This window comes from Penicillium daleae (genome assembly GCF_028827525.1).
Source record: "Penicillium daleae strain IBT 16125 chromosome Unknown utg000008l_segment0_segment0, whole genome shotgun sequence".
Lineage (NCBI taxonomy): Eukaryota > Fungi > Ascomycota > Eurotiomycetes > Eurotiales > Aspergillaceae > Penicillium > Penicillium daleae.
The window spans coordinates 834109-859522 of record NW_026623156.1 but is presented as its reverse complement, the minus strand read 5'-3'; the positions used below and the strand labels follow the sequence as shown (position 1 = coordinate 859522).

General features: G+C 48.0%; 8 protein-coding genes across 8 annotated transcripts; 3 read left to right on the top strand and 5 right to left on the bottom strand.

Moving 5' to 3' along the window:
• Nucleotides 1-286: 286 nt before the first annotated feature.
• Nucleotides 287-2104, bottom strand: N7458_008952 (MFS transporter; the record flags this gene model as incomplete). Its single annotated transcript, XM_056912334.1, has 1 exon — nt 287-2104. One exon carries the CDS (start codon nt 2102-2104, stop codon nt 287-289), a length of 1818 nt encoding a protein of 605 aa, XP_056761183.1.
• Nucleotides 2105-3907: 1803 nt separating this feature from the next.
• N7458_008951 (uncharacterized protein) lies at nt 3908-5456 on the top strand (the record flags this gene model as incomplete). The annotated part of the gene is made up of 4 exons (XM_056912333.1): nt 3908-4133; nt 4189-4286; nt 4337-4597; nt 4665-5456. The coding sequence occupies 4 exons, from the start codon at nt 3908-3910 to the stop codon at nt 5454-5456; spliced, it is 1377 nt and encodes a 458-aa protein (XP_056761182.1).
• A 195-nt stretch (nt 5457-5651) lies between these two features.
• N7458_008950 (putative amino acid permease (Can1)) lies at nt 5652-7440 on the bottom strand (the record flags this gene model as incomplete). The annotated part of the gene is made up of 3 exons (XM_056912332.1): nt 5652-7102; nt 7158-7175; nt 7248-7440. The coding sequence occupies 3 exons, from the start codon at nt 7438-7440 to the stop codon at nt 5652-5654; spliced, it is 1662 nt and encodes a 553-aa protein (XP_056761181.1).
• Nucleotides 7441-8128: 688 nt separating this feature from the next.
• Nucleotides 8129-9607, bottom strand: N7458_008949 (acyl-CoA dehydrogenase family protein; the record flags this gene model as incomplete). Its single annotated transcript, XM_056912331.1, has 4 exons — nt 8129-8317; nt 8364-8966; nt 8992-9353; nt 9421-9607. 4 exons carry the CDS (start codon nt 9605-9607, stop codon nt 8129-8131), a joined length of 1341 nt encoding a protein of 446 aa, XP_056761180.1.
• A 4181-nt stretch (nt 9608-13788) lies between these two features.
• On the bottom strand, nt 13789-14939 carry N7458_008948 (zinc-binding alcohol dehydrogenase family protein; the record flags this gene model as incomplete). Its single annotated transcript, XM_056912330.1, has 2 exons — nt 13789-14323; nt 14383-14939. The coding sequence occupies 2 exons, from the start codon at nt 14937-14939 to the stop codon at nt 13789-13791; spliced, it is 1092 nt and encodes a 363-aa protein (XP_056761179.1).
• Nucleotides 14940-16029: 1090 nt separating this feature from the next.
• N7458_008947 (glycoside hydrolase family 43 protein) lies at nt 16030-17065 on the bottom strand (the record flags this gene model as incomplete). The annotated part of the gene is made up of 2 exons (XM_056912329.1): nt 16030-16658; nt 16714-17065. 2 exons carry the CDS (start codon nt 17063-17065, stop codon nt 16030-16032), a joined length of 981 nt encoding a protein of 326 aa, XP_056761178.1.
• An 891-nt stretch (nt 17066-17956) lies between these two features.
• On the top strand, nt 17957-20836 carry N7458_008946 (fungal specific transcription factor domain-containing protein; the record flags this gene model as incomplete). Its single annotated transcript, XM_056912328.1, has 10 exons — nt 17957-17994; nt 18047-18067; nt 18134-18367; nt 18430-18603; nt 18654-18845; nt 18904-19042; nt 19099-19547; nt 19605-20160; nt 20234-20343; nt 20395-20836. The coding sequence occupies 10 exons, from the start codon at nt 17957-17959 to the stop codon at nt 20834-20836; spliced, it is 2355 nt and encodes a 784-aa protein (XP_056761177.1).
• Nucleotides 20837-22155: 1319 nt separating this feature from the next.
• On the top strand, nt 22156-25138 carry N7458_008945 (uncharacterized protein; the record flags this gene model as incomplete). Its single annotated transcript, XM_056912327.1, has 4 exons — nt 22156-23013; nt 23048-23360; nt 23414-24081; nt 24143-25138. 4 exons carry the CDS (start codon nt 22156-22158, stop codon nt 25136-25138), a joined length of 2835 nt encoding a protein of 944 aa, XP_056761176.1.
• Between the last annotated feature and the right edge of the window lie 276 nt (nt 25139-25414).

Sequence of the window (25414 nt, the reverse complement as noted above, 5' to 3'; positions counted from 1 at the left end):
TCACGCGAAAGTCTAAAGGATTTCCTGAAATTATTCGAGCGAACCAATCAGGGTGGGTGTAAGCTCCAGCTTTACAGTGCTTGCTATATTTGGAGATTGGTTTTGGGTTCAGGCACTGTTCATAGCAAATCAGTGGGCCAGCATTCTGAACTAATGCATTTCTATAAAGCAGATATGGATTATTTTATTTCAAAAGTAAGGCTTCCACGAATTCTGTGTCCAGACTCAGGAGGATATCTACATTGCAAACTTGGAAGTGAACACAGAACGAAAATAGGCTCAGTTACTAGCGGCCAAAGCTGAAGATGTCCCGCCAACTTCTTTTCACATGTCTTGAATGATGGGTGATGGCAGAGTTCTGCGTGTTCACATGGTCAATGTCATAGGGATTCCCCTCATACAATGTCTCTGTCCGCTCCAATGTCGACCGAGAAGTTGTAGAGGCGATTTCTGCGATATCATGAGAGTCTGTCATTTCGTATTTGCTCTCAAGACCGGAGTCATCGCACTCCATTCCAGAGTCTTTTTCGTCCTCGAGATCCTGATCTTGAGACTTTCGAGTTAATGACCTCATGAAGGCATCCGCCTCCGCTGCGTATTTGCACTTTTGTCTAATGGCAGGGCCATATCGGTAGAAAATGAAAGGAAACGGGACGCAGGCCAGAGAAAGGAAAGCTGGAATACAGGATGCCCAGTGGATGCCGAGGTTGTGATACATGTATGTGGTGAACAGCGGAAAGACTGCACCGAAGCATGAGCGAATAATAGAGTTTGCAGCAAGAACTGATGCAGCGTAAATGGTGTACGAATCGATGAGGTAGTTCATGATTCCCAAGAAAACCAGCACCATGCCGAAGCCGAAGGGAGCGGTAGCAAGAACACAGACAATCCAGGGAACTGAGGGAGCATTAGTCCAGGCAAACCAGAACAAGCCGATAGGAATAGCCAGGCCACCCAGAATAGAAGGTGGTAGGCGAGCTTCCGGCGGTGCAAATCCATGATGCTCTTTGTGGATACGGATATAGCGCTTATTGTCGTACATGTTCAGTCCAACGGCTACCATCATCCCGATCATCACGGAGAGAAATGGTAAACTTCCGACACCCTCGCTCCAGCCACGAATTTCTTGAAAAACGATTGGGAAGGCGTCGAAAAGCATATAGAGTGTTCCATATACAATAGCCATGTAGATTGATAGCAAAAGAACGATCGGCTCAGCAAACAAAAGGATCCAGGGCCGGCTCAGTGCAGCACTAAATGCCTCGCGCGCGGAGACTTTGCCACGGTCAATTTCCATTTTACTGCGATAGACGCAGCCGGTTATAGAGGACAGGCGCTGGGCACGCTTCCTTAGCAAGAGGGGCGCATATGTTTCTGGGATACACATAGTTTCAATCACCCATATAAGGCCCGTGAAGACAGCCAGGAACCCCTGCACCCAGCGCCAGCCAGCCTTCTCACCAAGGAACCCACCTACCACCGGCCCCAAAGAGGGACCAAGGAAAGGGGCGCCGGCAAACAGACTCGTCGCTAAGCCACGCTGGTCTGCAGCAAATATGTCTGCAATAACTCCACCAGCATTGGTAAAGGGCGATGAGCCAAAAGAGCCAGCGAAAAAGCGGAGGATAATCAGAGTCCAAACGTTCTGAGAGCCTGCTGCGCCAGCACAGAATGTAGAAAGAGCGAGAAATGTAATTAAGAAGATGATTTGACGTCCGACCAGCTCGCTGAAGGGGGCCCAGAGAAGTGGCCCAACGGCAAACCCAAGGACAAACAGAGAAATACCGAGAGTTGCAACTTCTTCGCTAACATCCATATCTTTGAGTACCTCAGATACAGCACCTGCATATGCAGAGGAGGCTAGAGAAACGGCCAAGGTCGCAAAGGCGACTATCACAGTGTAAAGCCATTTGATGCGAGTATCAAACTGCATAGGATTCCTGGGGTCGTTGGGAATCCATTCAACGATGAATGGATTTTCTTCTGTTCCAGAGCCGGCGTAGGGATAATCGATGATCTCTTGGGTGACGAACCCCTGGTCGGTCATGAGTCTCCAATACGGTATACGCCGCGGGTATGGCGCTTCATCGCCATGGTTTGCCATCGTCGGAATGGTGGAAATTTGATCCTATGCACACCCACTGCGCGTGATGAAAAGCAGAAAATGGTAAGAGTCAAATTTTAAGGACTGCCTCAACAAGTTATCTAGCTAACTGAGGATTTTTTAGAGCCTCCTTTGATCATGGATTTAGTTAGCCCATGATATGGTGTCCCGTCTTATGATTGCTTTGTTGGTCGGCATTGCTCCACAAGTGGAGTGTCTGGCGCCGCATTTCCGAGCCTGTTGTGAAATTCGGGTTATGAGGTCGGCAAGCCGATCGATCGGCTCAGTGTAGAGCCTTTGCCGGGAGCCTCGGTTTCTTTTGTTTAGGTATTGTGTATTGGTGTGACAGTATGATAGCGGCAGCTACATACACATCAGAGCTTTGCTCACCTCCAGTATCTGGCATATCTTGTAATAGAAATATCACAGAGGTTCATCCCTCGCGGCCCTTTGACCCCCTGGGAAAAATTTTCACTACCCACATTCCGGCTTATCACCAAAAAGCAAAAAAAAACAGATGGAGGGTGTTTACGTACAACGTACCAGGCCTTTGACATGATTGATTAGTTGCATCTCGAATTGCATGCGTCATATTTAAGTATCCTGATTTGCATGCATTATGAATAAGGAGACTGGTATCTTCAGATCATTAGTGTCTTTTCGTAGGGGGTTCATCTTCAAGCCATAGTTACAGTTGGAGGAAGAAGCATCACAGGATCATACTACGGCAGCATTACCGGAGAGAGTCATAGGCTTTTTTCACATGACTTGGTTAATCATTTTGGACTAAAAACTGTAGACAGAACGGTACTGAAATAACGGGATGCGCTGTTTGGTTGATCCATTATCTAGGTGTTGGAGAAGCTTGGCTTTCCGGAATGTAGCCCTACCGTAACCTTTATGTTCAAGCAGCTGGCAAGGTCGGGGAAAACCTGCAAAATGCACTTTTCATGAACTCAAATTAGTACCAATAGAACATAGTATCAGAGTGGCGTGTCGCGAGGAATGCGCTTTATCTGGAGAGCATCGTAGATCTGAGTTGTCGTAGAGTTGGCTGAGGCACACAAATCCAGCGAACCAGCTGGATCTCTACATGGTATCGAGGTAGCATACGATTTCTGCTCTTCCTTTCCCAGGTGTCGACAAAGCCTCATAATTATTAGAAACGAAAATGTAAATTTGTCGCTTGGCATCCCCCAAGTGATCGACGCATCCCTATCAGTGGACTCAATCAGCATTCCATTGCTAATTCCAATTAACCAACCGACAAGACTTGGAGTGCTATTGGATAATAAATCAAAGGGATTCAATAATCACGAGCTGACAGACATGCCAGTGTTAACTGAGAGCATTTATTTCGAACTTCATTTCTAATATTCGAATCGCAACGAACGAGATCCATTACTCGTGCGTATTTAGAGAACAGGACGAACATTAGTAGCATGTTACCTATCGTATATATCTCAGCAAATGTAGCGCATTAAATCAAACCTCTCTGGTGGTTGGAAGTCTCCTTTGGCAGGAGAGCTGACCAGTAGGGATTGGTGCCACATACCTCAGAGCGGGAGTGACGTCCCGAATTCCAAACGCCCTTTTCTACTGTATGAGCGTATCGTAGAGCTGATAGTTACCACACCCTAGAGAAAATATTTCGTCATTGTTTCAAGGACCACGATGGTCATCTCTACTCTTTTCTGGCAAAGGCCGATTTTCCTGAGGCAATCTTGGACAACTCTCCTCTGATGCCCTCACAAGCCTATGTGTCAAACGTGTTGGCTTCGACACTGGTATCTGATTCGCGCAATGTTTTCACGAGATAAATATCACGGCGAGGCATATTTGGCTGATTTGGAAGACTATGCGCCTAGTAGGACAAGCGATAGTCTCACAACCCATTCGTCTCCACTTTCATGTGAAGAAAGAGGCACCAAATCAACCAGTTGCGAGAAGGATTTGCCTGCGATCGACGGGGGTATACAAGCATGGCTATTTTTAACAGCTTCGGCTGTGCTTGAGGCACTTGTCTGGGGTAAGTCTCCTGCGTGAGGTATTTTCTACTAGGGACATAGTACTGACGTGTTCAGGGTGGGCCGGTGCGTTTGGGATCTTCCAGGACTACTACAGCGTACATGAACCGTTCAATGGATCCAAAAATATCGCCGTGGTTGGCACTTGCGCCATGGTACGGCTCGACCTGTACAAAAGTCTCGCAGCAACTGACCATTTTCACAGGGTATTGCATATCTCTTCGCCCCTTTAGTGATTGTATTTATGATCCTTGTACCCCGTCTTGCTCGGTGGGCATCGACTATCGGGATCGTTATAATGTGCGTTTCGTTAGTATTGGGCTCCTTTGCTCAGAATGTAACGCATCTGATTTTGACCCAAGGGGTCGCCTTTGGGGTTGGCGGTTGCCTCGCTTATACACCTTCAATCCTGTTTATGCCTGAGTGGTTTGTTAAGAAGAATGGCCTCGCATTTGGGATTGTATGGGTGAGTTGATACTCGACATCTGAGTTTGGCTGCTTCAATTGATTTGACCCGGTGTTGACATGAGCAGGCCGGCTCCGGAATATCAGGCGTGATGTTTCCACCCATCATAGAATGGCTACTTGGCCAGTATGGGTTCGAAGATACCCTAAGGATCTCGGCAGCAGCACTATTCCTCCTCTCAGCCCCATTTCTCTACTATCATAGACCACGCCTTCCAGTGTCTACAGATGTTCGCCATGACCGACTCGATTTCCGTTTTTTATACAATAAAGTTTATCTGATTTATCAACTAGGGAATACAGTGGAAGCGCTAGGATATTTTCTACCAACAATTTACCTGCCCATGTATGCCCGCAGTCTGGGTGCCAACGTGTTTCTAAGCTCGTTGACGGTGGCGATCGTGAATCTGACATCAGTGTTCGCCTCTGTACTCGCAGGCTTCCTCTGTGATCGTTATCACGTCACTACCGTTATACTGATTTCAACAGTGGGCGCAGTTGTATCCGTTTTCTTTGGCTGGGGGTTTGCCGTTACCATGCCAGCTCTGTATGTTTTCTGCGCTGCCTACGGGCTCCTCGCGGGTGGGTTTTCCTCGACATGGTCAGGTATGGCGAATGAAATCCAAAAGGCGAATCCAAATGCAGACGTGGCTGTCATCTTTCCATTTATGGAATTTGGCCGGGGAATTGGGAACATCGCTAGTGGTCCACTAAGTGAAGCGCTGCTTAGAGCGGACAACTGGAGAGGTCATGCGTGGGGAACCTATGGTACTGGTTATGGTGTCCTGGTGGTCTGCACAGGCGCAACCGCAGTGGTTGGCGGAGTATCGGTGGTAGCCCGGCAGTTAGATTGGATATGAAATGATGCAGATTCTGGATTTATTTAATCTATTGGATTGGATAGATGCGTCGCGGATCAACGCGTCTTCTTTACGACAAGCTCGTCCTGAAAATAGAATTAAATTCAGTTTCATTGCTCTAAACGCTCTCACGTATATTCAGCGTAGTAGGGACGCATGTCATTTTTAGTCAAATCATACCGGACCATAATATCCTCACTTTGTAATCCAACCCCACACTTTCCAATACCAAGGCTTAGGAGGGCCCGTCTCCTTCTTGTAGTCCAACCGACCAGTATCAAAATCAGCCTCGGCGGCACGAACAAACGACGGCCGCATGATGATCTTGTGTCCCAAGTAAAGAACCACAAACACAATGGGACAGATGTAGGCGATGAAAAAGTCCGTAACATTGAAGGTGGGGATAAAGGCCGTGAAACCCTGGGTGAGGGCGATGAGGACATTGAAGAAAAGACCGTACCAGGCTAGGTAGGGTTGGAAAACGGCCTTGTAAGGGAGTGTGTCACGAGAGACGCCACGAGCAGCCAGTGCACGCATAAAAGCGATGTGGCATGCATTGATGGAAGACCAAGTCACAAATCCAGCCACGCTAGACAGGTTGACTAGCCAGTTAAACACTTGTCCTGCATTATTGGACACATTCATGAAGCCCAGAAGTCCGAACAGTGCAGTGAACATGACGCTAATGTACGGTACACCTCCTTGGGTGGTACGAGCAAAGAATTTCGGGGCAAAGCCTTCATGTGCAAGTCCAGTCAAAATTCGGCTACCGCTATACACGTTGGAATTCGCTGCCGAGAGGACGACAGTCAGTAACACAACGTTGATGAGGCTCGGAAGCACCTTTACACCAGCCAGATCGGCGGCAATGACCATAGGCGAGGAAGAGGCGTTGGTAGTGTTAGTGGTGAGTCTTTCATTCGTGTAGGGCACGACCAGCCCAATGAAGAAGATCGTGAGGACGAAGAAAAGGAGAATTCGCACGAAGGTCTTGCGAATAGCCGAAGGCACAGCCTTCTGGGGATTCTCGGTCTCTCCAGCAGCCACACCCACAAGCTCCGTTCCTTGGTACGAGAAGCCAGCTTGGATCAAGACGGCCCAAAATCCAACAAACTTGCCGACTGACACAGGCTGCTCAATAAGGTGGGTTGCAAAGGCACCAGGGTTATGCCAATAACGAAACCCAAGATAGCCCTGATCGCCCACGCCACAGTCAATGCAAATAGCAAAGATCATAAACCCAATAACAGTGGCGACTTTGATTGATGAGAACCAGAACTCCAGCTCGCCGTAGAAGTTCACCGGGAGGAAGTTCAGAGCGGTAATAAACACCCAGAAGACACCGATAAAGATCGCGATATTCAGACTTGGGTCCCAGTACTGAATGATGGTTCCCGTGGCGGTAAGCTCGACGGCGAATGTAGAAGCCCAATTGAACCAGTAGATCCAACCCATAGAGAAACCAAGACTCGGGTCAATCAGACGAGCGGCGTACGAGGTGAAGGCTCCGGGGATGGGGATATAGGTAGCGACTTCGCCGAGTGAGGTCATCACGGAGTAGACAATCGAGCCAACAAAAATGTAGGCAATCAGCGCGCCCGCGGGACCGGAGTATGCGATTGCAGTTCCACTTGAAATAAAAAGACCTAAGATAATCAGCAATCATCGCCATCAAACCGTACCACCACTGCAAGTTCGTACCGGTTCCAATAGTTCCACCTAGAAAGGAGAGCAGTACTCGTTAGCAACATGCAACCTTGTCCGACCTAATGGGCATCTAGGTGAACGAACCAATTGCAATCATCTGCAAATGCCGACTCTTCAGCTTGCGCTTCAGCTCTCCCGGGGCTGATTTGGAGTGATTTCCCTCCGCATCAGAGGGCTTGATATCCTGTGCGACATGCTTGGTATCCGAGTCAAGAGCTTCGCCTTTCACCGACTTGCTGGTGACCTCGGGCGCGGGAGCAACATCTTCAGATGCCATATCGGGCCGATAGGTTGGAAACGGCGCAAAATAACGGGGGCAATCGTCAAGCGTATATTGACATCCCCGGATAACCGATCAGTGTTGTATAACTGTCTGGAGAAAGCTGGCAAGATTTTTCTCTGCCTTCATGTTGCAAATTTCCGTTTTCGCTTGCAGGCCCTCGGTGGGTTTCCGACGAGGCAAAACGGACCCACTGCCACCACGCGGAGAGAAATTTTCTTAGGTAAACGGTGCCGGAAAGGAAAGTGAAAACGATTGGTGGCGCCAGTCGGCATCCCGAGTTAAACCAGACATTGTGCGAGGCCGGTACGATACCGTCTTGCGGTCTCTCCGGCACTAGAATGATTTTAAAGGCTTGGTGGTGTTTCTGGCGGTCGACGCGAAGTGTAGACTGGGGAAAGGTTGGAAGGGGGATACCGCCAGAAGGTAATCTAGAGGTCACGTGTGCGGATCATAGACGCACGTCGGGTTACTTTGAAGAGCCATGAATTATGGTGAAGGCACGAGTATACCATCCATTGCCACTCGGAGCGAAAAGTTTGGCTATACGCACGCGTCTTATTCCCACGAGAAAGTGCCATTTCCATGCTACTCGACAAGGTTTAGTTGACTACTATCTTAAGAGAGTACTGACCCTGGGCTCTTGTCCACAGACTATGTATAGATTGACTCTAACCTAAGTTAATCAAATTTTTGCCTTCGACCGCTCTTTCGCTTCCATCTCCCTCTTTCGTGGCCCAGCGAATCCGAAAATGTACGCGGCGATTTTTCGCATCTGAATTTCCTCCGCCCCTTCAGTGATCCGATAGCGTCGGAAATGGCGATAGATGTGCTCGAAAGGGTAGTGACGCGAATAGCCATCGCCGCCGTGGATCTACTTTGGTCAGCTCAATATTTGTAGTAAAGACTCATGAAATTACCTGAATCGCTCGGTCGGCAGCCTGGCAGCATAGTCGATTGGCCCAAAAATTACACATAGCCACCTTGTCGCTGAGTTGGCGCTCAATGGCAACCCACGGGGGTTGAGAGACTTCTCCTGCTTTACATGCGGCCACAATGCGATCCATATCACAACTTGTTTTCAGGATGAGTAGGCGCAACATCTCCACTTGGGTCATCAATTCCACGACAGGGAATTGAATTGCCTGGTTATCCGCCAACATCTTACCCTCGGCCCAAATCTTTCGCGATCGTGAACGCTCAATACTTCGATCGAGACAGAACTTGGCTGCACCACAGGAACTGGCCGCTTGGCGTATACGATTCTCATGAACAAAAGTCTGCGCAATAGCCAGGCCTTGGTCGACAGCGCCTAGCACGGCCGACTCTGGTACTAAGACACGATCAAACTCGACAGTTGCGTGGTCCGTTGGCATGTTCAATGTCCATTCGTAACTGGCGATTTTGACTCCCGGGGTATCGCGAGGCACGAGGAAGGCTGTAATTCCTTTCGCAGACCCTGCAGATCCCGAGGTCCTCGCAAAGACCAAAAAGTGAGTACAATGATGCGCGCCCGTCTGCCACTTTTTCGCTCCACTAATTTCGAACCCTCCCCCGTTTGCGAATCGCGACAGTGGACATGAAAGTTGCGTCACTTCCGTGATCGGGCTCGGTCAGACCAAATGTTGTTCGAAATTCCCCTCGCAGGCGAGCAGGGATGAGTGTTTGCCGTTGTTCGTCGCTGCCAAAATGATGAAGCATAAGCACATCGGGGAAGTTTCCAACAATGCTGTGCTCGTTTTGTAAATCATTCGCTAGCCCTAAACCACCCCCATAGATTGGATGTGATGATAAATGGAAGCGGATGGCTGACATCCACAGGTTGGTGTTAGGATGCTCCTTGCCCCCATATTGGTTTGGGAGTGCAAATCGGTAGAAGCCCGCCTCATCAGCCAGGATACGAGCTTGGGCTTTGCTACAGTTAGCGCTCAGTAAACTAGCTGAAAGTTTAGGAAAGGGCTACTACGGGAGACCTACTCAGTAAACTTTCCCACTCTGGGCGTGGGTTGCCATTTTGATCCCAATCAGTCCGAGCGTGTTCACGGCGATGATCGAAGAACCGATTGTTATCGTTAGTATGCTGTAATGGCAGGATGGTAGACTGGATAAAGGAATCTATTGACTTCAGATGAGTAGTTAACTCATTCGGAAGTTCGAAGTTCATATTGGCGATAATGTGAACTACTGAATGATTCCCTTAATGCCATGCTCAGCTTATGTATGGAAGCAAAGAATTAGACCTGCGCCACATTTCCCCGCATTCGGACCTCGGCTTCGACTTCGGTTGGAACTCCACTTATGTATCTTAGATGAGGGGGATAAAGGGGCGAATGAATGCTTATTGCTATTCTGATATTACACTTCATAACGTTGATTTCAATCACGTTTGTTAATATGGAGGCAGCGGCTAATTGTCTGAACCAGGAAGCTGCAAGGATTCGCCAATAACCGGTTTCTTATCCCATACTGAAGGTTCCATCCACGAAGGAAGAATCAAATAATTTGAAAAGAAGGGCGACTTAAGACTTTCCAGATTCGTATGTCATTATAACAGAGGTAAATCCAGTTGATACTAGGTCGATAGTTTGTCTACTTCGCTATGCATCAATGCAGATTCCACTGGCAAGGCCATAGGTTAGATTTGTAATATTGGCTATGAGAAAGTTTTCTAATGGAGAATGACAACAGTTAAATTCCTTTCAAAGAATTCTGCTGTGGGTTCTCTAAGCGTGGAAATTATTTGGACGATTATCGGTAATTAAATGCACTAGGTCATAACCATGACTGGTTGCAGGAGGATTTGTCTATCCATTACCCAAGACCATGTTGGCGGGAGATGCTCATGGCTTTTACATGGTCTACACATGTTCTGAGCGCTTGTGCTGGGAGCGCTCTAGGTGTTTGGGTAACACTGTGTTTTTCAGGCTGGTAATATTCCAAATAAGCAGTGTAACAAAACCTGTTGGTGAAAGAGGCATAGGATAGCCCAAGAATGTCACAGATTTTTGGTCTCTTGTCACTACAGGGCCTCTATTGTGAATTTCAATCAACTACCAGCAAGATTGACTTCGTAGCTTTATGCTAAGCGAATGATTTATGTGCGAGAAGTTCCCCGAGTCACATAATAGGTACTATTGGCTCTAGCGGAGCTTTCCTCGTTTTGTGGGCTACCTACAGTTGTAAAAGACTATAGGCTATTATATAATGCTTTAAATAAAGCTATGAGCTCTTCCTACACGATTTTCTTCTCAATTTTCCTTATGGAACGATGAATATTTGTCAACCATGGGATCTCACCCTTGGTTACACTCACCATCCGTTTCATCTAACCATCCTCCCAAAGCCCAGACTCGCAGCTGCTGTAAGACGCCAGCTTCGCTCAAGACCAAGCTCTGAAGAGTCGGTGAGAGGATTATGGGGCAGAATGCGCAACCCCACACGCCACGATAGGGGTTCCTCAGCTGCATTCCTGCCCAGTCACGACCGAAATTCTCCGGGTATCTGAAGCTGTACTACGGCGTGTCTCTTGCGAAACAGTATCTCTGAGGCTCCACAATGCACATGAAAGATTTCTGCATATCTGGATGTAAACAATCAAGGATGACCTTAGAAATAAAGGGTCTCTCGAATGCCCTTTAGTAGTTATCTTCAAGATAAATTGTATAATGCTTGGGGACGATTGGGCCTTAAGAACTATGTGAATTTACTTCCAGCCTTATTTTCTAATGGCCTTAAATATAATCTGTCTTGAACTGAAGGTGTACATGACCGCCCTAACTGTGATATAGAGCTTATGTAACAATAATAGCTTCATTTTCAGGTCCATCAAGGCGAGGATTCGCGATATCGGCCAAGTACTATTCTCATTCATAATGATGCTCAGAGAAAACTTTGTCAAAGTATTACCGAGAGCCTTGAAGACCTGAATACTATCACACAGTAGAAAAAGAGTGCTTGGTGAAGACCTAGTCAGTCCTGACCACACAGGTTCTGATGGCTCAAAATGGAAATTCTGAGCATCTTCAAATCAGTCAAGATTTTTTCATAATGTCGCAGCTCGTGTATTACTTTCAAATAGGCCCATTAGACTTTAGTCCCGCGCTTGGTCTAATCCTCAAGTAGATGATATTCCAATCGGCGAAATTCCATCTATGTGGCAAGAAATGCGAGACAGCCTTATTTATCTGAAAACCCGAGAAGCATATCACCCGCTTAAGGATACATACTTGTTTACTATTTACCAAGGATTCTATGTCAATGAATCATTTTTGTTGACTTAAAATCCGTTGCAATGCATCCAGTTCCGAATTATCGACAGTCTCGAAGGTCCGCTTGTGATCGATGTCGTGGATTCAAACTACGTTGTGAGCGAGATCAAGTGAATGGCAGATCATGCGAGAGATGTCTCAAGGCCCAGGTGGTCTGTACCACGAGTGTCGGTCATTCGGCCTCGGGTTTTCCTTCATCAAAGGCCACCACTTCTTCTCTCACAAGTGAATATGAGGCAGGCTTCTACCGTCATACACGAGTCTCTATGCCGGCTCTTCGTAATCCCAATCTTTTCAGAGTGCGGAAGCCGGGCGTACACTCTGGGATCTTGCGAAGGCAGGACAGTCATAGTTTGAATTCTTGGGGAGAATCCGATCCATTTCCCTATCTCGCAAGAGCAACCATGAGTTCGGCGACAGATGATTTTGCTTTCCCATTGCAACCCAGCACCTCCTTCTTGGCTCCTCATGAGCCATGGCAAAATGTAAATCCATCTTGGGACTTCAATTTTCAAACGGTTAGTATTTCAGCATGGAATTATGATTTTTTTTTTTATGTGAATATTAATCAGTGGCAACTTAACTTAGCAATCGATTGGCTTGAATTTATTCGAACCTGACAATCATCTAGAGGACCAGCTTACATCCTCCGACACATTTACCACCGGCCCATTGTCCAGCTGCCCAAATGAACCAACCACCGATAACGTGATTTCCTCCACTTCTAGTGGCTTGATCGAGTCTCACTATAGTTCTGAAGAGGAGGTGATCTGGAATTCGTCTTGCAGTACACGGAATACATCTGCTGAGGATGACGATCCTCGAATGACTGCACTGGGGAATTTGAATTCGACAAGCCTCAATTGTACGCAAAAGAGGCTGCTTAAGTTGAATCTAGAGTTAATAGAGGATCTTGAGCTCCTTGAATGGGAATGGACAGCTCCGTCATCGACGAATTTCTTGGGTGGCAAGATAGATCCTACGGTCCGCAAACTTGACGTTCCAATTTTTCGCATGCTGAACCATTCAACAAGGCTTTTGGAGATACTTGAGTCCGAAAGACCTCATTTTGATGCTTACACCGCTATCTATCCTGTTACTGAGTCTATGAAGACTTACTCTCACAATATCACTCAACTACCAAGTAAACCTGTTGTCGAGGCGATAATGGATGACGGAATAACAATGGTCTCAACGCATGATACTGGTTATTTGACATCGACATTATCGCCTCCAGATACCAGCCAGATGTTGCCTCCAAGGCCCAGATTGCCTGTTTTTCTCAGCATATTGACAACATACTGCCATCTTATTCGACTCTACCATGCTATCTTTACGCAACTTTATCAGATGTTCCTCATCGTCCCCCTTCCTGAAGGCTCAAGATTCTTGTTGCTTCCAAGCTCACAATATGCACAAAATGGAATGGACGACACTTTGATTGTACAAGTTCAAGTACTGATTGAGTTCAGCTTCAACATTCTCACAAAGCTGGAACATGCCCTCGAGTTGCAGTCTGAAGTTTTTTGTGGGTCGGATAGCCCGTCAAGTCCTCATAGCTCTACTCTCAACAATACTTCACTGTCAGTCATTCGAGAGCAGATAGTGGCTCATGAAGGCATAGTCTCTGGGATCCCTTTGAAGGAGACGATGAAATGTCTGGATCAACTTGTGAAAGCCTCGGCGAATTAATAAATAGTTACCAAACTCCCGGATCGAAATGACATAAGCGTACGGCAGAGACTTCAATACCAATAAATTTGTGTCGATCGCTTTTCATATTTTTCTTCATTCCGGTTTTTCAGTACCACCAAGTACAATTTTATCTGGTATATCCGGAGTTTATCTGCCTGCTTCGATACACTCATAAGAGAATTCCAGCCTCAGAGGAGGAAAAGTCGATCAATTGGGAATCAAGTCAAGCCTTCCCGTGATCACCTTTCAGACTTTTCTGAGCATGAAAACGTGTCGCCTTTTCTATCTACCAGAATTTGCTAATTGGAAGCAAACCAAAGTCACAGAGATTGGGCGGACGCACGTAGACAACTTCCTTCGTGAAACCCTTCCTGAGGCCAGATCAAGCTGCGGTCTCTAGTAATACAACCAACTTCTGACCTGAGACAGCGCCCTCTTTCAGCATCTCCAACCCTTCGACTATTCCCTCAAAACAGCCAGGAAGGAGCTTGATTGGACTAGGCCTAATTTTGCCGGCTTCAACTAGGTGTTGAATTGTCCTATACCACTGCCGAGCCCAAATGCCGATTTCCGGTCGTGGTGGAATCCCGTACGGCTCTGGAAGCTGTACGCCAGTTCCAGAGATAGCACCTCCCATAACAAGGTCATTCTTGACAGTCTTTCGAGTGCAAAGATGCTCCTGGTACTGCTCCAGCGCGCAGTATCTCCCTCCAGTTCGGCCGATGGCATCCTGGCATAAACGAATTGTCTTTGCCTCAGCAAATGGATCAAGAGCATAGCGAAGCGTGTTTTTTGTGGCACTTCTAATATCCTGCGCACAAGTATCGGAGTTGTAATCGAAAATCAGGTCGGAACCATAAGACCTAACCAAATCGAAATTCTTTGGGGAGCACGTTGTTATGACTCGATGGCCACAGCTAAATGAATGTCAGCCTTCGACCAGATTAATTTGCCTCATGGGATTAAGGCGACATACAGTTTGACCATTTGAATGGCGAGAAGTCCAATAGTACTGCTTCCCCCATATACAAGAACATCCATCGGTATCTTGGATGGGGCTTCCAAACTGCCAGGAATCTGGAGTGACCAGAATAAGGCAACTCCGAGTGTGGCGATGCCAGTACCAGATAATGCGGGTGCAGTGCTGAAAGACACCCCCTTCGGGATATGGAAGGCAAAATCTTGATCAATTTTCAGAAACTCACAATAAGATCCCGAGGTAGGGTCGGATTGATTTGATCCTTGAACAGCGCCGAAAACTCTGTCACCAACATTAAATCGACCCTCCGCGGCTGCTTTGCTACCCAGGCCGACGACAGTTCCAGCGAAGTCACATCCATCCCAGAGTCCAGGGGTAGGGAATCGCAGGGGCATCTTGAAATCGCAGGGATTCAGTGCCACGGATGCGGTACGCACCAGTATATGATGCGGCTCGAGCTCAGGTATGGGCAAACCTGGGGTAATCTTAAGGCTTCCACCTTCATGCTGTATGATGGCTGTTTGTGTTGCGGGAGCTCCAAATGCAGACAGCATTGTAAATAGAATCTTGGAAAATGGGTAATCGATTGATCAAGCTAACGAGAGATTAGAATGTTAATAACAGTCGGTCTTCACTCTTCACCATCAAACACCATCGATTTTGTACTAAACAAGACTGGGGGAGTCATTTTGAATCCCCAAGGCCAAATTGCAACGAGGTGCTTTTCGAGACGGGCGCCGCTTAAATCGGTCTAATTTTAGACATCTATGTTCAGGCACCATATGGCTTGTCTGGATCGGGTAGGATAGTGAGGGATCGTCCGTTTGTCAATCTGCGGGTGTGTCTAGAGAGATCATGGAACGTGCCGTAACACATCATCCATCAAGTTTCGAGCCCACCTCACTGACAGGATAGATAAAATGAGTATGAGGGCTCATATTGAAATTTTGGAAATACCGTCTTCTATCAGCTCAGGCGGAGACTAAAGGAGCTTCAGGTATGGGTAGCCTCAAGGTGGAAAGACTCGTGATTATCGGTAGGATTGTGAGTGCGTCGCGCGTTTCTGTTTCTCAACGCGCTTCGGCTGTGCGGATGACGTTTACGAATCAGGTTGCTGGGCATCAGACTTATGACCCGGCTTATGAAATACTATAAAGACCAAACGATTTAGAATTAACAAATACCTCCCAAGGGTATGTGGTGGAAAAAGATAATCCTGCTGTCTGGAGCTCGATTTGATGGGTAGACCTCAGCAACAACAACTCAGTGGTGGGCCAAACACTTGTCATCAGGCCAGGATGTCTGGCGAACCTCGAGCTACAGAAACGCTTCGATAAACCTCTACCTACAATGTGTTATAATTCATAGAACCATACACGCCAAAACGAATAAATTGGCAACTTTCACAGTGTATCAAGCAATAATGCATACCGAGAGACCAAACCCTGTTGAGTTTGTATTCCAAAAAGCCTCTGTAAGTACTCTTAAGGCCTAGAATGAAAGTTCCAAGTAAATTTAGAAAAGAGGATCAGCCATTGACCTCCAGTTGAGTGAGCCACGGCATCCGAACATAGATATCGATCACTCGCACTCAAGCACCAGGATTAGATATTTCGGCACATGCTTGGGACGAGTTCCTCAGGCTCATTCTCCGCTTGGCTCACTATAGGCATGAGTCCACGCCACTGGGCTACCAAAGTTGGGACTTCCATCACTATGGGTTCCCAATAACTGGACCATGGTATACCTACTGTCATTGCAAGCACCCGAGCTGTACTCTGTGGCATGATAGACAATCCATGTTTGGCTTGCATCCGGACTTTGGAAGAAGCCATTGCTACCTGTGCCATAGTTACCATTTGGTGAGGAGAAAACGCATCCATCATTTTTCGACCAGGAACTAGCGTCAGTTGGATCAGTAGAGCCATCCCAAGTCAACAGCCCCAAGCAATAGTCTGCCGTCCAACAATATGAGGCAGAGTACGAGATGTACGTTGTGTCTCCAAAGTACAGGGCCGCAGGTGCTTCGTTCACGGGTGTGCCATTCATTTCCCATGACTCGGTGGGCTGCGAAATGACATAGATATCACCCATCAACGAGACATAGTCGGAGCCTAGCTGTTGAATGCAAATGGATTGATATGTCACACCGTGAAAGCACGAAAACATCATGAAATTTCCATAGTCCGTGAAGCGCAGTACAGACGCATCGATAGACCACTCAGTGGTAAGTTGACCGGTATAGGTGAAATCGTCCCAAGGAGTGGAACCCCCTGAATGCTTATCATCAGCGATTTGCACAGATTAAAGATACTCATGGAGGATTACCGGTAAGAACATGGAGCCGCTGTCCATCTAGATCGGTCGTTTCACCAGCAGTGTAGTATATGTACCATGTGTCCCCGAGATAGTGGACCTCCGGAGACCAAACGTTACAGCATCGTGACGCCGTTGAGGTAGAGTAGACGGACTTTTTGGTCGCAGTCTCCAATCCGGCAATTGTTGTTGCTCGCGCAATCTCAACGTCAGTCCATGTCGTAGTCAAGAGATAGTAATATCCGCCTGTATAGACAAGAAAAGGATCACTGCCTCCTGGGTTGCGAATTGGGTTATACCATGCCGTGGATAATCCCAGCAAGCATGACAGGCTTGCAAGTAAGATGTTTCTCAGACGAGCCATGCGGAATACACAAAAATGCAGATTGCGGTACGCAGAAATAGGTGTTTATCGTCCATTTCGGGGCGCATCAGACGCTGGCTTTTGTATATTCTATTCGGTCACTCATGCCTGGATGCTTCAATATACAGCGCTGCAAATTATTAGTGGAAAGCAATTAATTGGTGTTTCAACACCATTGAGTCTTACGCGGCATTCGAAATAATTCCTCGCATGAGCAAGCATCATTGTGAATGATCTTCCCGGCAATACTTGAAGCTGCAGAAGCCCACCGGGACGTTGCGATTTTGAGAACGCAGTAATTCTCCTATTGGGCGAATGTAGGGAGCACACCGCACTCTACAATGCTGAGCTTCAAGAAACCATTTCAGTGAATTTTCCGGTCATTCCAAGTTGGCCGTAGATAGAATGCGACCTTTAATCCGGCTGGATTCATTATCAAGGAGGCCTCCTATTCACTAGCAACCTTCAAGGCATTGTAAGTTTCTCTAGTCGAGATATTTCTTTCCACAGTGCGACTGTCGTACTCGGACACCTCAATCTTTGACGAGATGGACGAAATACTCGGTGGAGCTAATACATAGGATCCCCTTTCTTATACATGAGGACTCGTTTGACTGTGGAGTAAATAAATGCGCCACAATTTCTCTAATTTCTGAAGTCCACGCGTGACGCAGTAAACAAGACAGCATCGGCAGCCCCGCCAATCCCCACTTTTTTCCATTTCGTCATTCAAGGCCCGCATGTCACCACATCGTGGGATCATTAGCCGACCAACCGTTATGTAGCCGATGGCCCGAAACCCTCCAATCTCACCATTTGCTGTCAGTTAACGACGTCGAGAGTATCTCAGGAGACTTTTGAGATAAGTATCACTGAAATGGCGACTACTGCATGTACAGGGACATCAAAGGCATCAAGATCACGCTTCGGTAAGTCCTTGCTTGGATCTGGATTTTGCTGGCATGATAATAACCTACATAGGCTGTCGCACCTGTCGGGCGCGTAAAGTGAGATAACACCTGCTGGATGACATGATATTCACCCATTAACAGTTCTCTATCAAAATAGGTCAAGTGCGACGAGCGGCCAGGGGAGTGTGGTAATTGTGCCAGACTGCGCTTGGTTTGCTTGGGCTATGGAACATCACCAAGAAATCAAGTCCGAAATTCTTCACAGGAACCTAGAGGAAGTTCCAAAAGAAAAAGAACATATCGATCCTGCACAGCATGTCGTGCCTCGAAAACAAAATGTTCAGGAGAACGCCCAGCATGTCGAAGGTGTCAGAGCAAGGCCGTCGCTTGTGTCTATTCCGAATCATCTCAACCCAGCTGGATAGGACGCGTTGAACGCACGCCAAATAACAGTCAAGATACCCTTCTCACTCCGCAGGAAATTCCTGGCGAGTCTCCTGGGAATCTCCCGCAGTCAACTCCAACGCCGGTTCTTGGGAAACAAGCGACGCCGCAATCTCCATGCCCTTCATATCGTCCCTCCTTTGAATCGGACACAGTCGAGCCGCCGATACCATCGCTCGCTTGGTAAGTAACTCAAAGCGGCACGGAAAGCACTTCTTCTTACGCTTCAACAGGATAAATGAGCGTCAGCTACCAGGTACTTGGAAAATCAGATTACTTGTCGAAGAATACTTCAACAATATTCACCCCTTACGCTGCTTTGCTTTCATCCACCGACCTACATTCTTGCAGAGACTGGATAAGGATTCGACAAATCAACATCAGCACAGCGCCTTGCTCCATATAATCTGCGCCCTTGGCGCCCAGTAAGCCTGGTCTTGAACTTCTCATCCATGAGCCAGAGATGACTGATCATTATCACAGGTTTTACGCACTTTCCTACAGTGAGACAGTAACGCCGCTTCCATCGAAATTTATCCTCCTGGCGGGAAATGAGTGGGCCAAAATCGCCCAAAGACTTATCCTTGAGTCTTTGGATAATGTCACAATTGAGAACTTAAGAGTCCGTCCACCGCTCCTGCCGCTGTGTCCAACGATCTTACTGAGAGTGCATAATAGGCAGCTGTCTTGCTAAATGACTATGCGATCCGTATGGGGAATTTTGCAAACGCCTTCATGCTGAGTGGTATTATCACACGCATGACCCAAGCCTTGCAGATTAACTTGGAGTTCAACACCGATATTCTTTGCCATAATATTGATGTTGGCCTTTCTGTAACGGCCAGAGAATCTCGTCGGCGACTGATGTGGAGTTGCTATGTTATGGATGCTCTTGTTGGAAGTGGAGTGGATCAGTTGACTCTAATTGATGAGAAAGACATGAAAATCCAGCTACCTTGCAATGAGCGAAGCTTCACTCAGCAGATCCCGTGTCTCACTGAAACACTGGAGCCTGGCAGCTGGTTGAGCTTTTTTCCTGAAGGAGAGGACTCAGGCGCTATCCTACCGAATATGGGCATTATGGCATACTTTGTTCGCCACGTTGCAGTTCGAAAAAAGGTTCTGAGGTAAAGTGGCCGTTTATCGACATAACAGGATGATTTTAGCTGATGAACAGAACAAAGATACATTAAACACCTTGATGATGCCATGGTCCCATGGGACCCTCAATCTGAATTTGCAGCGCTGGACGCAGATTGTCGCGCATGGTACGAATCCTTACCACCAAGTTTGCAGTTTACGCCCAACGCAATATACATCAGAAAGGACTCTTCGCAACTTGGGGCTCTCTGCGTCCTGCACTGTGCACACTATCAAACGATATGCGATTTATACCGATTAGGAGCTCCAGCCCTTTACAAGCTACGGGCTGCCTTTGAATTTCCTCCTGAACAGCAAGAGTTTCTGAAACATCTCCAAAAGGTCCTCTTTGATGCGGCAAGGACACTAGCCAGTATCATTGGGGAGACTGCCCATCATGGCTCCCACATGCTAGCAGATTCTTGGCTTCCGACGATCACATACGACAGCTGTCGGATTATGGTCTATCATTTGACCCAGATTCTAGATCCTCGAGCTGAAGAAACGAAAAGAATCACCATTGAAACAATCCCCCTCTTACGAAGTAACATCCATTCCCTGAGACTCATGGGATCTCTTAGTATGATTTCCAACTCTTTGGTAAGTATTCCCATACTCTCATAATCGAGGATCCAGAACTTGGCTGTCGGAGCTGACGGTGCCTTTCAATCAGTGCTCTGCAGCTGAAACCATGCTTGATCGCTCGGGGATAGGATCAGATGTTGTCGCGCAAAACAGCATACCTGATGATCCTTACCAGCCCAACGGAGAGGAGGCCGAGATGTTTGTCTCCCGTACATCCTCAATTGACTAGATGTGCTAACTTGGCTACAGTGAGAGCGTTCCTGGAACCCCAGTGCAGAGTGCACCAGACTATGTACTGAATCCCTTGTCCATTTTTCGAATGGCACGCAAGTCTATCCCAGAGAGACACGCCCCCGAGAAGGCTGTATCGTCGTCAGCCCCGAATAGTGCTAAGCCTAACTCTACCACTGATACCGACACGCCATCGGGTGGCCCAATACAACAAAGTGCAGGGACTGATGATTCCCATGACCCTGAACTTGGATTGGGCCAGGCAAGCCTCGAGGAGCTTCAGACACTGTTCATGTCTGATCTGGGCTGGGCGTGGCAACCGGCAGATACCGCAGTAGGGTCAGGTATTGAGGCAGCTGGACTACTACCATGGGCTGGTGGATTTTCCACCACTCAGGCAGAGCACTGGGTACCAGCATTCCCATTCTCGCAAGGTGCCTCCATACGAGAATCCTATTGACCAGCAGGACTGGCAACAGCTCCCGAGAATAAAGCGATTGGCGTCCATTCATCTGAACATCGCTAATCCAATTAAGCTTTCCTTGGTCACGCCTACCGGATCTCAGACTCTTGAGGAGACTGCTACCGAACTCTCTGACCCTACCAACCTCGACAAAAGCCTCAGAGCCTTTGCCGACATCGACCAAAATATCCGACAGTGCACCTGCAAACAATCAGGGGTTAACAGCTGAATATTCCTCCTCCTCATGATGAAATACCAGCGAGCGTATTCAAGAGTTACGTCATTTGAATGCACTCAACCAACGAGGCGAGACATCTTTTAATAACGAGCACGACTTTCACGAATGTACATCTCTGTGATTTGTTTTTCATTCCATTTGGAATTTTTCCCGTCTTATTCTTTGATCATATGTCAGTCATAAATCTTGTCGTTTAGGGCCTTCTGGCTTATTTGTGCTTTCTTTTTTCTCGGTCGTGGGATTTCGGCTCGCTAGAATGAAACTGGGGAAGATTCGCATTCGATGGAGGAAAAGAGGTTTGGGATAGGTTTGGATCTGGAAAATCTAGACAGCGCAACTGCAAACTATCTACCTGGTCTAGGTGACAGTATCCATCACAACCGTAATTATTCCAGTGGTGATTTCGGTTGTCCAAGTAGGTACCTCGGTATATGGTTCAAGCCATGGAAGTGATTGGGGCATCTTGAAAGCTATCCACACTGGTAGACGAGTGATCAATTGGAAACAGGGGAGTAGGTAATTTTGTACGCAGGCAAAGGTAGTTCTTAGGCTGTTTTAAGTATAAGCTCAATGCCCATTTAGGTTGTCTTATCCATCAAACTCGGGCACCTAGACCTGCTTGAATATGGGTGGAGAGCCCATGCATTGGATGTGGATGGAATCCTTAGGTTTGACGAAACCTTTGTGTCAACCTCGTCCTATATATATTTCTCCGGCGCGATCGATTAGTTAGATTGGTACACCAATTCGAATCTCAATAAGATGAATCGGCAGCCTCCATTACCGCAAAAACATGGCTGATATGGAGAATGGAAGATCCTCAAATAAATAAACAACTGAACATTGCATTTTGACTGATAGTGTTAAGAGGTAGTGATCTATGTATTCCCAAAGTTGTATGTGGAGCGGGACGGACAGGGGTGATTGGCCAAGACGCGCAGCCAAAACATTCCCAGCCTTCAAAACAAAGCCGCTTGTCAACCTCCGCTGCCAGCTATCGCTTTGCTTCATGTGCACCTCCCCGCCCCTCAAGAACAGGTAGCAAACTTCAGACTGCTCCTAAGCTAGGCTCTTGAGCATGCCTCTCTCAGAATTGGATTTTACCGTCTCCGACTTCGACCCTGAACACGAAGCGTTGGCATCCACCCGCGAGTTCGGCAGTCCGCAGCTTCCCAACATGAGACACGCCCACGAGGAAGAGGAGGAGCCAGACTTTGTGATCAACACGTCAACACTAGAGCGCGCTTTCCCTGAATTCTCTCAGTTGCCCACATCGGAAGAAGAAGACAACGAAGGAGAACAGCAACGAAATCTAGACCGTGACACCATGTCCGATGTCAGCGACCTGTCCATGGAGATGGGCCGTGGTCCCTCGGGTAGAGGTCCTCGTCGCCTTGATGACTCTCGCGACTCTGTCATGTCATTCCAGAATAGCATTCGTTCCTCCTCCCCAGCCGTTCGCGTCGACTACCCGACGCCCCAGAAACAACCTGTCGCGCGTCCAACAGCCCGACGCGCCGTGAGCGAGAACCTCCGAAAGGATGCTCAATTGCGACGCGCAACGCAAGCCCAGAAGGAAAACATGAGTCCTCAAGTAACCGCGAAATCACAACGCGACCAACGGAGGACCCTCTCGGAAATGCACGCGAAAGTACGCGACAGCTATGACGGTTCATTCATTGGAGACGAACGCCCTGCTCCAATTACAACCAACACGCGATCAACGCGTTTCGGCAACTTGAACAACTCTCAAGAGATTGCCGATGCGGTCGAGCGCGCTTCGCGGGAAGCATACGCGAAGGAGATGCGCAAAGCCAGCAGCGGAGGTACTCCCCGCAAGACAGGCAACAATCATACCAACACGATGGGTGACACTATGACGCGTCAGTCTTTCCTCCTCCCTGATCTCCCCAATATCTCCGAGCTTGTTTCGGGTGTACGAAGATGGTACGCCCGTCTTCCCTCGCCAGCACAAAATGCGCTCCACTCGATTTGTGTCACCACCCCACGATGCGACCGACATGTCCTTTGCGCGTGAGCATATGCCTCTTGACGCAGTTCCGATCCCCGAGGATGAGAAGGCGTTGTTCGTCTCCCTGCGTCTTCTCCAAGACAAGGTCGCGGAGCTGGAGATGTTCAAGTCCGACGCCGAGAGACGGATTGAGAATTACCGTGAGGAGAATGCGTTGCTCAAGGCTGGGCGGCCCCGAAATTCGGACAAGTATGCCAGGGAAGATGTCGACTATAAGAAGGGCTCAAAACGTCTTAATTCGGACATTCAGAGTGAGTTTACATTGTTTCGGGGGACTTTTTCCTATGCTAACGCTTTGGTACAGAGCTCGAAGCTGCCAATATCGCTCTACAGAATCAATTGGATATTGCGGACCGCAAATCCCAAGTCCAAGAGGCCGCGGTCAAACGCCTCAATCACGAGAGAGAATCTGCAATCTCTCAGTTGGGCGTGGCATATCTTGAGACCAGAGAACTCAAGGCCGAGAATGATCAACTACTCGAGGAGAATGCAAACCTGAAGTCTCAACTGTCCCGCGTCTCGGGCAAATCTCGCGATGATGAGGCCCTGGAAACAGATTCCAGCGTGTCTGCCTCTGATCCTGACGATAGCAATGTCTATAGCACAGACGTGAGCCGCAGCACAAGGAACCTTACCTCTAAGAGCAGCCGCAATAATCTGAAGTCCAAGCGCCAGGACGATTCGCGAGCCAAGATCTCAACACAGGTGGATAAAGAGATTTCTCGCCTGGAGAAGGAGCGGGCGGAGGAGGCGCTGTTTTCCATTGATATGCCTACTTCAAAGCGGGCATCTACCTCCAAGTCCGCTAGATCTGGCCATTCTGAATCTAAGGGATCTAGGAAACAGCCAAATACCTCCAAACAGCGCGTCAAGCGTGTCATTCTGGAGGATATAAGCAGCGCAGTTGAGTCTACCGAGCAGACGAAGGGTTCGTCAGATGTGGAAGATCTGACACTGCTAAGCGTTATTGATGTGCGTTGCTGGACTCCCATCTTTCGTTCTTCATGCAAGATGCTAATTACTCATGTTACAGGAAAATGAAATTGCCCGTCTTCGGAAAACATTGGAGGAGGAAAGACTATCCCGCAAGCAGCGCCGATTCAGTGCTACAAAGGATACAACTGCCACTGAGACCGTGAACTCAACCCGCCAGAGCATTCTCAAAGCCCCTCTTCCACGCAAATCATCACTCCGTGAACCTAGGCCCACCATCTCCCGTCCTGCCTCAGCTGCGGGCGATGTCACTTCCAGATCGGCAGCTACAGCTGATGGTGATATCAGTCTTGTCGTGCCAATTGTCGAACGCCCGAGACGCCATTCAGATCACTCCGTTGCCTCGCTGTCTCAACGCAAGAAGCGCCGGAACATTGAAGACATGACCTCGGCCTTCATTCTTCCTGACATCACCCTGAGCCGCGCAGAGCTGGCGGGCAGTAATCCCTCTCGCCTGCCGGAGTCGGCCCAGCGTGCTTTGGACGAAATCGCTCAACATGACGGAAACAACTGCATGATTTGCAAGGACGTCCTCCCTCACGAAGGCCCCTGCAACCACGAGGCTGTTAAGATCCCCAAGCCCATTCCTGTTTCAGAGCGCATGCCCACGACAGAAGACCCGACCATGCGCCCTTCTCAGCCCCCTGCCATTGCCCTCGCCACTGTCCTAAAGACACTGGAAGACGAACTTTCTCACCTGAAGATGCAGCTTGCTTCCTACCAGAGCGCCTATAACAAGCTTGATGCATCACTCGGCAAGCGCCAGCGCAAATCGGTCATGCAGAAGATCGAGACTGTGCTCAAGGACATTGATCTGAAGTCGGATCAGATTTATGCTCTCTACGACGTTCTGGAAACTTGCAAGGGCGAGATCACCAAGCGCGACCTTGATATTACCTTGGAATCTATTGGAATTGATGTGACCGCGAACAGCGCCAAGTCTCGCTCAGGTCCGGTCGATTTGGAGGATGAAGACGAAGAGGAGCTGCCCTGGGAGGGCATTGAAAGCACTGCGGAGTTGACTGGTCGCACGTAAATTTTAGTGTTTGGGTTTTGTGGATTTAGCTATTGGGTATTGGCGACTGTAATATTTTTGCGAATGGTATTTCTATTGGAGTTTGAATGTCCCACTGCGAGACCTTGTTCTTTTCCTGTTCTTGTAGACCATCTTAGTATCAGATTCCCGGTGGGACACCCTATTTCGTGTCCAGTCTTTATAGAAAGATCTGCTATGCCAGACTTAGGAATGAGATAGTCAATTTTCGTTGATTGAGTAGAAAATCCTAAGCATCGGGTACTTTATAAACTAAAA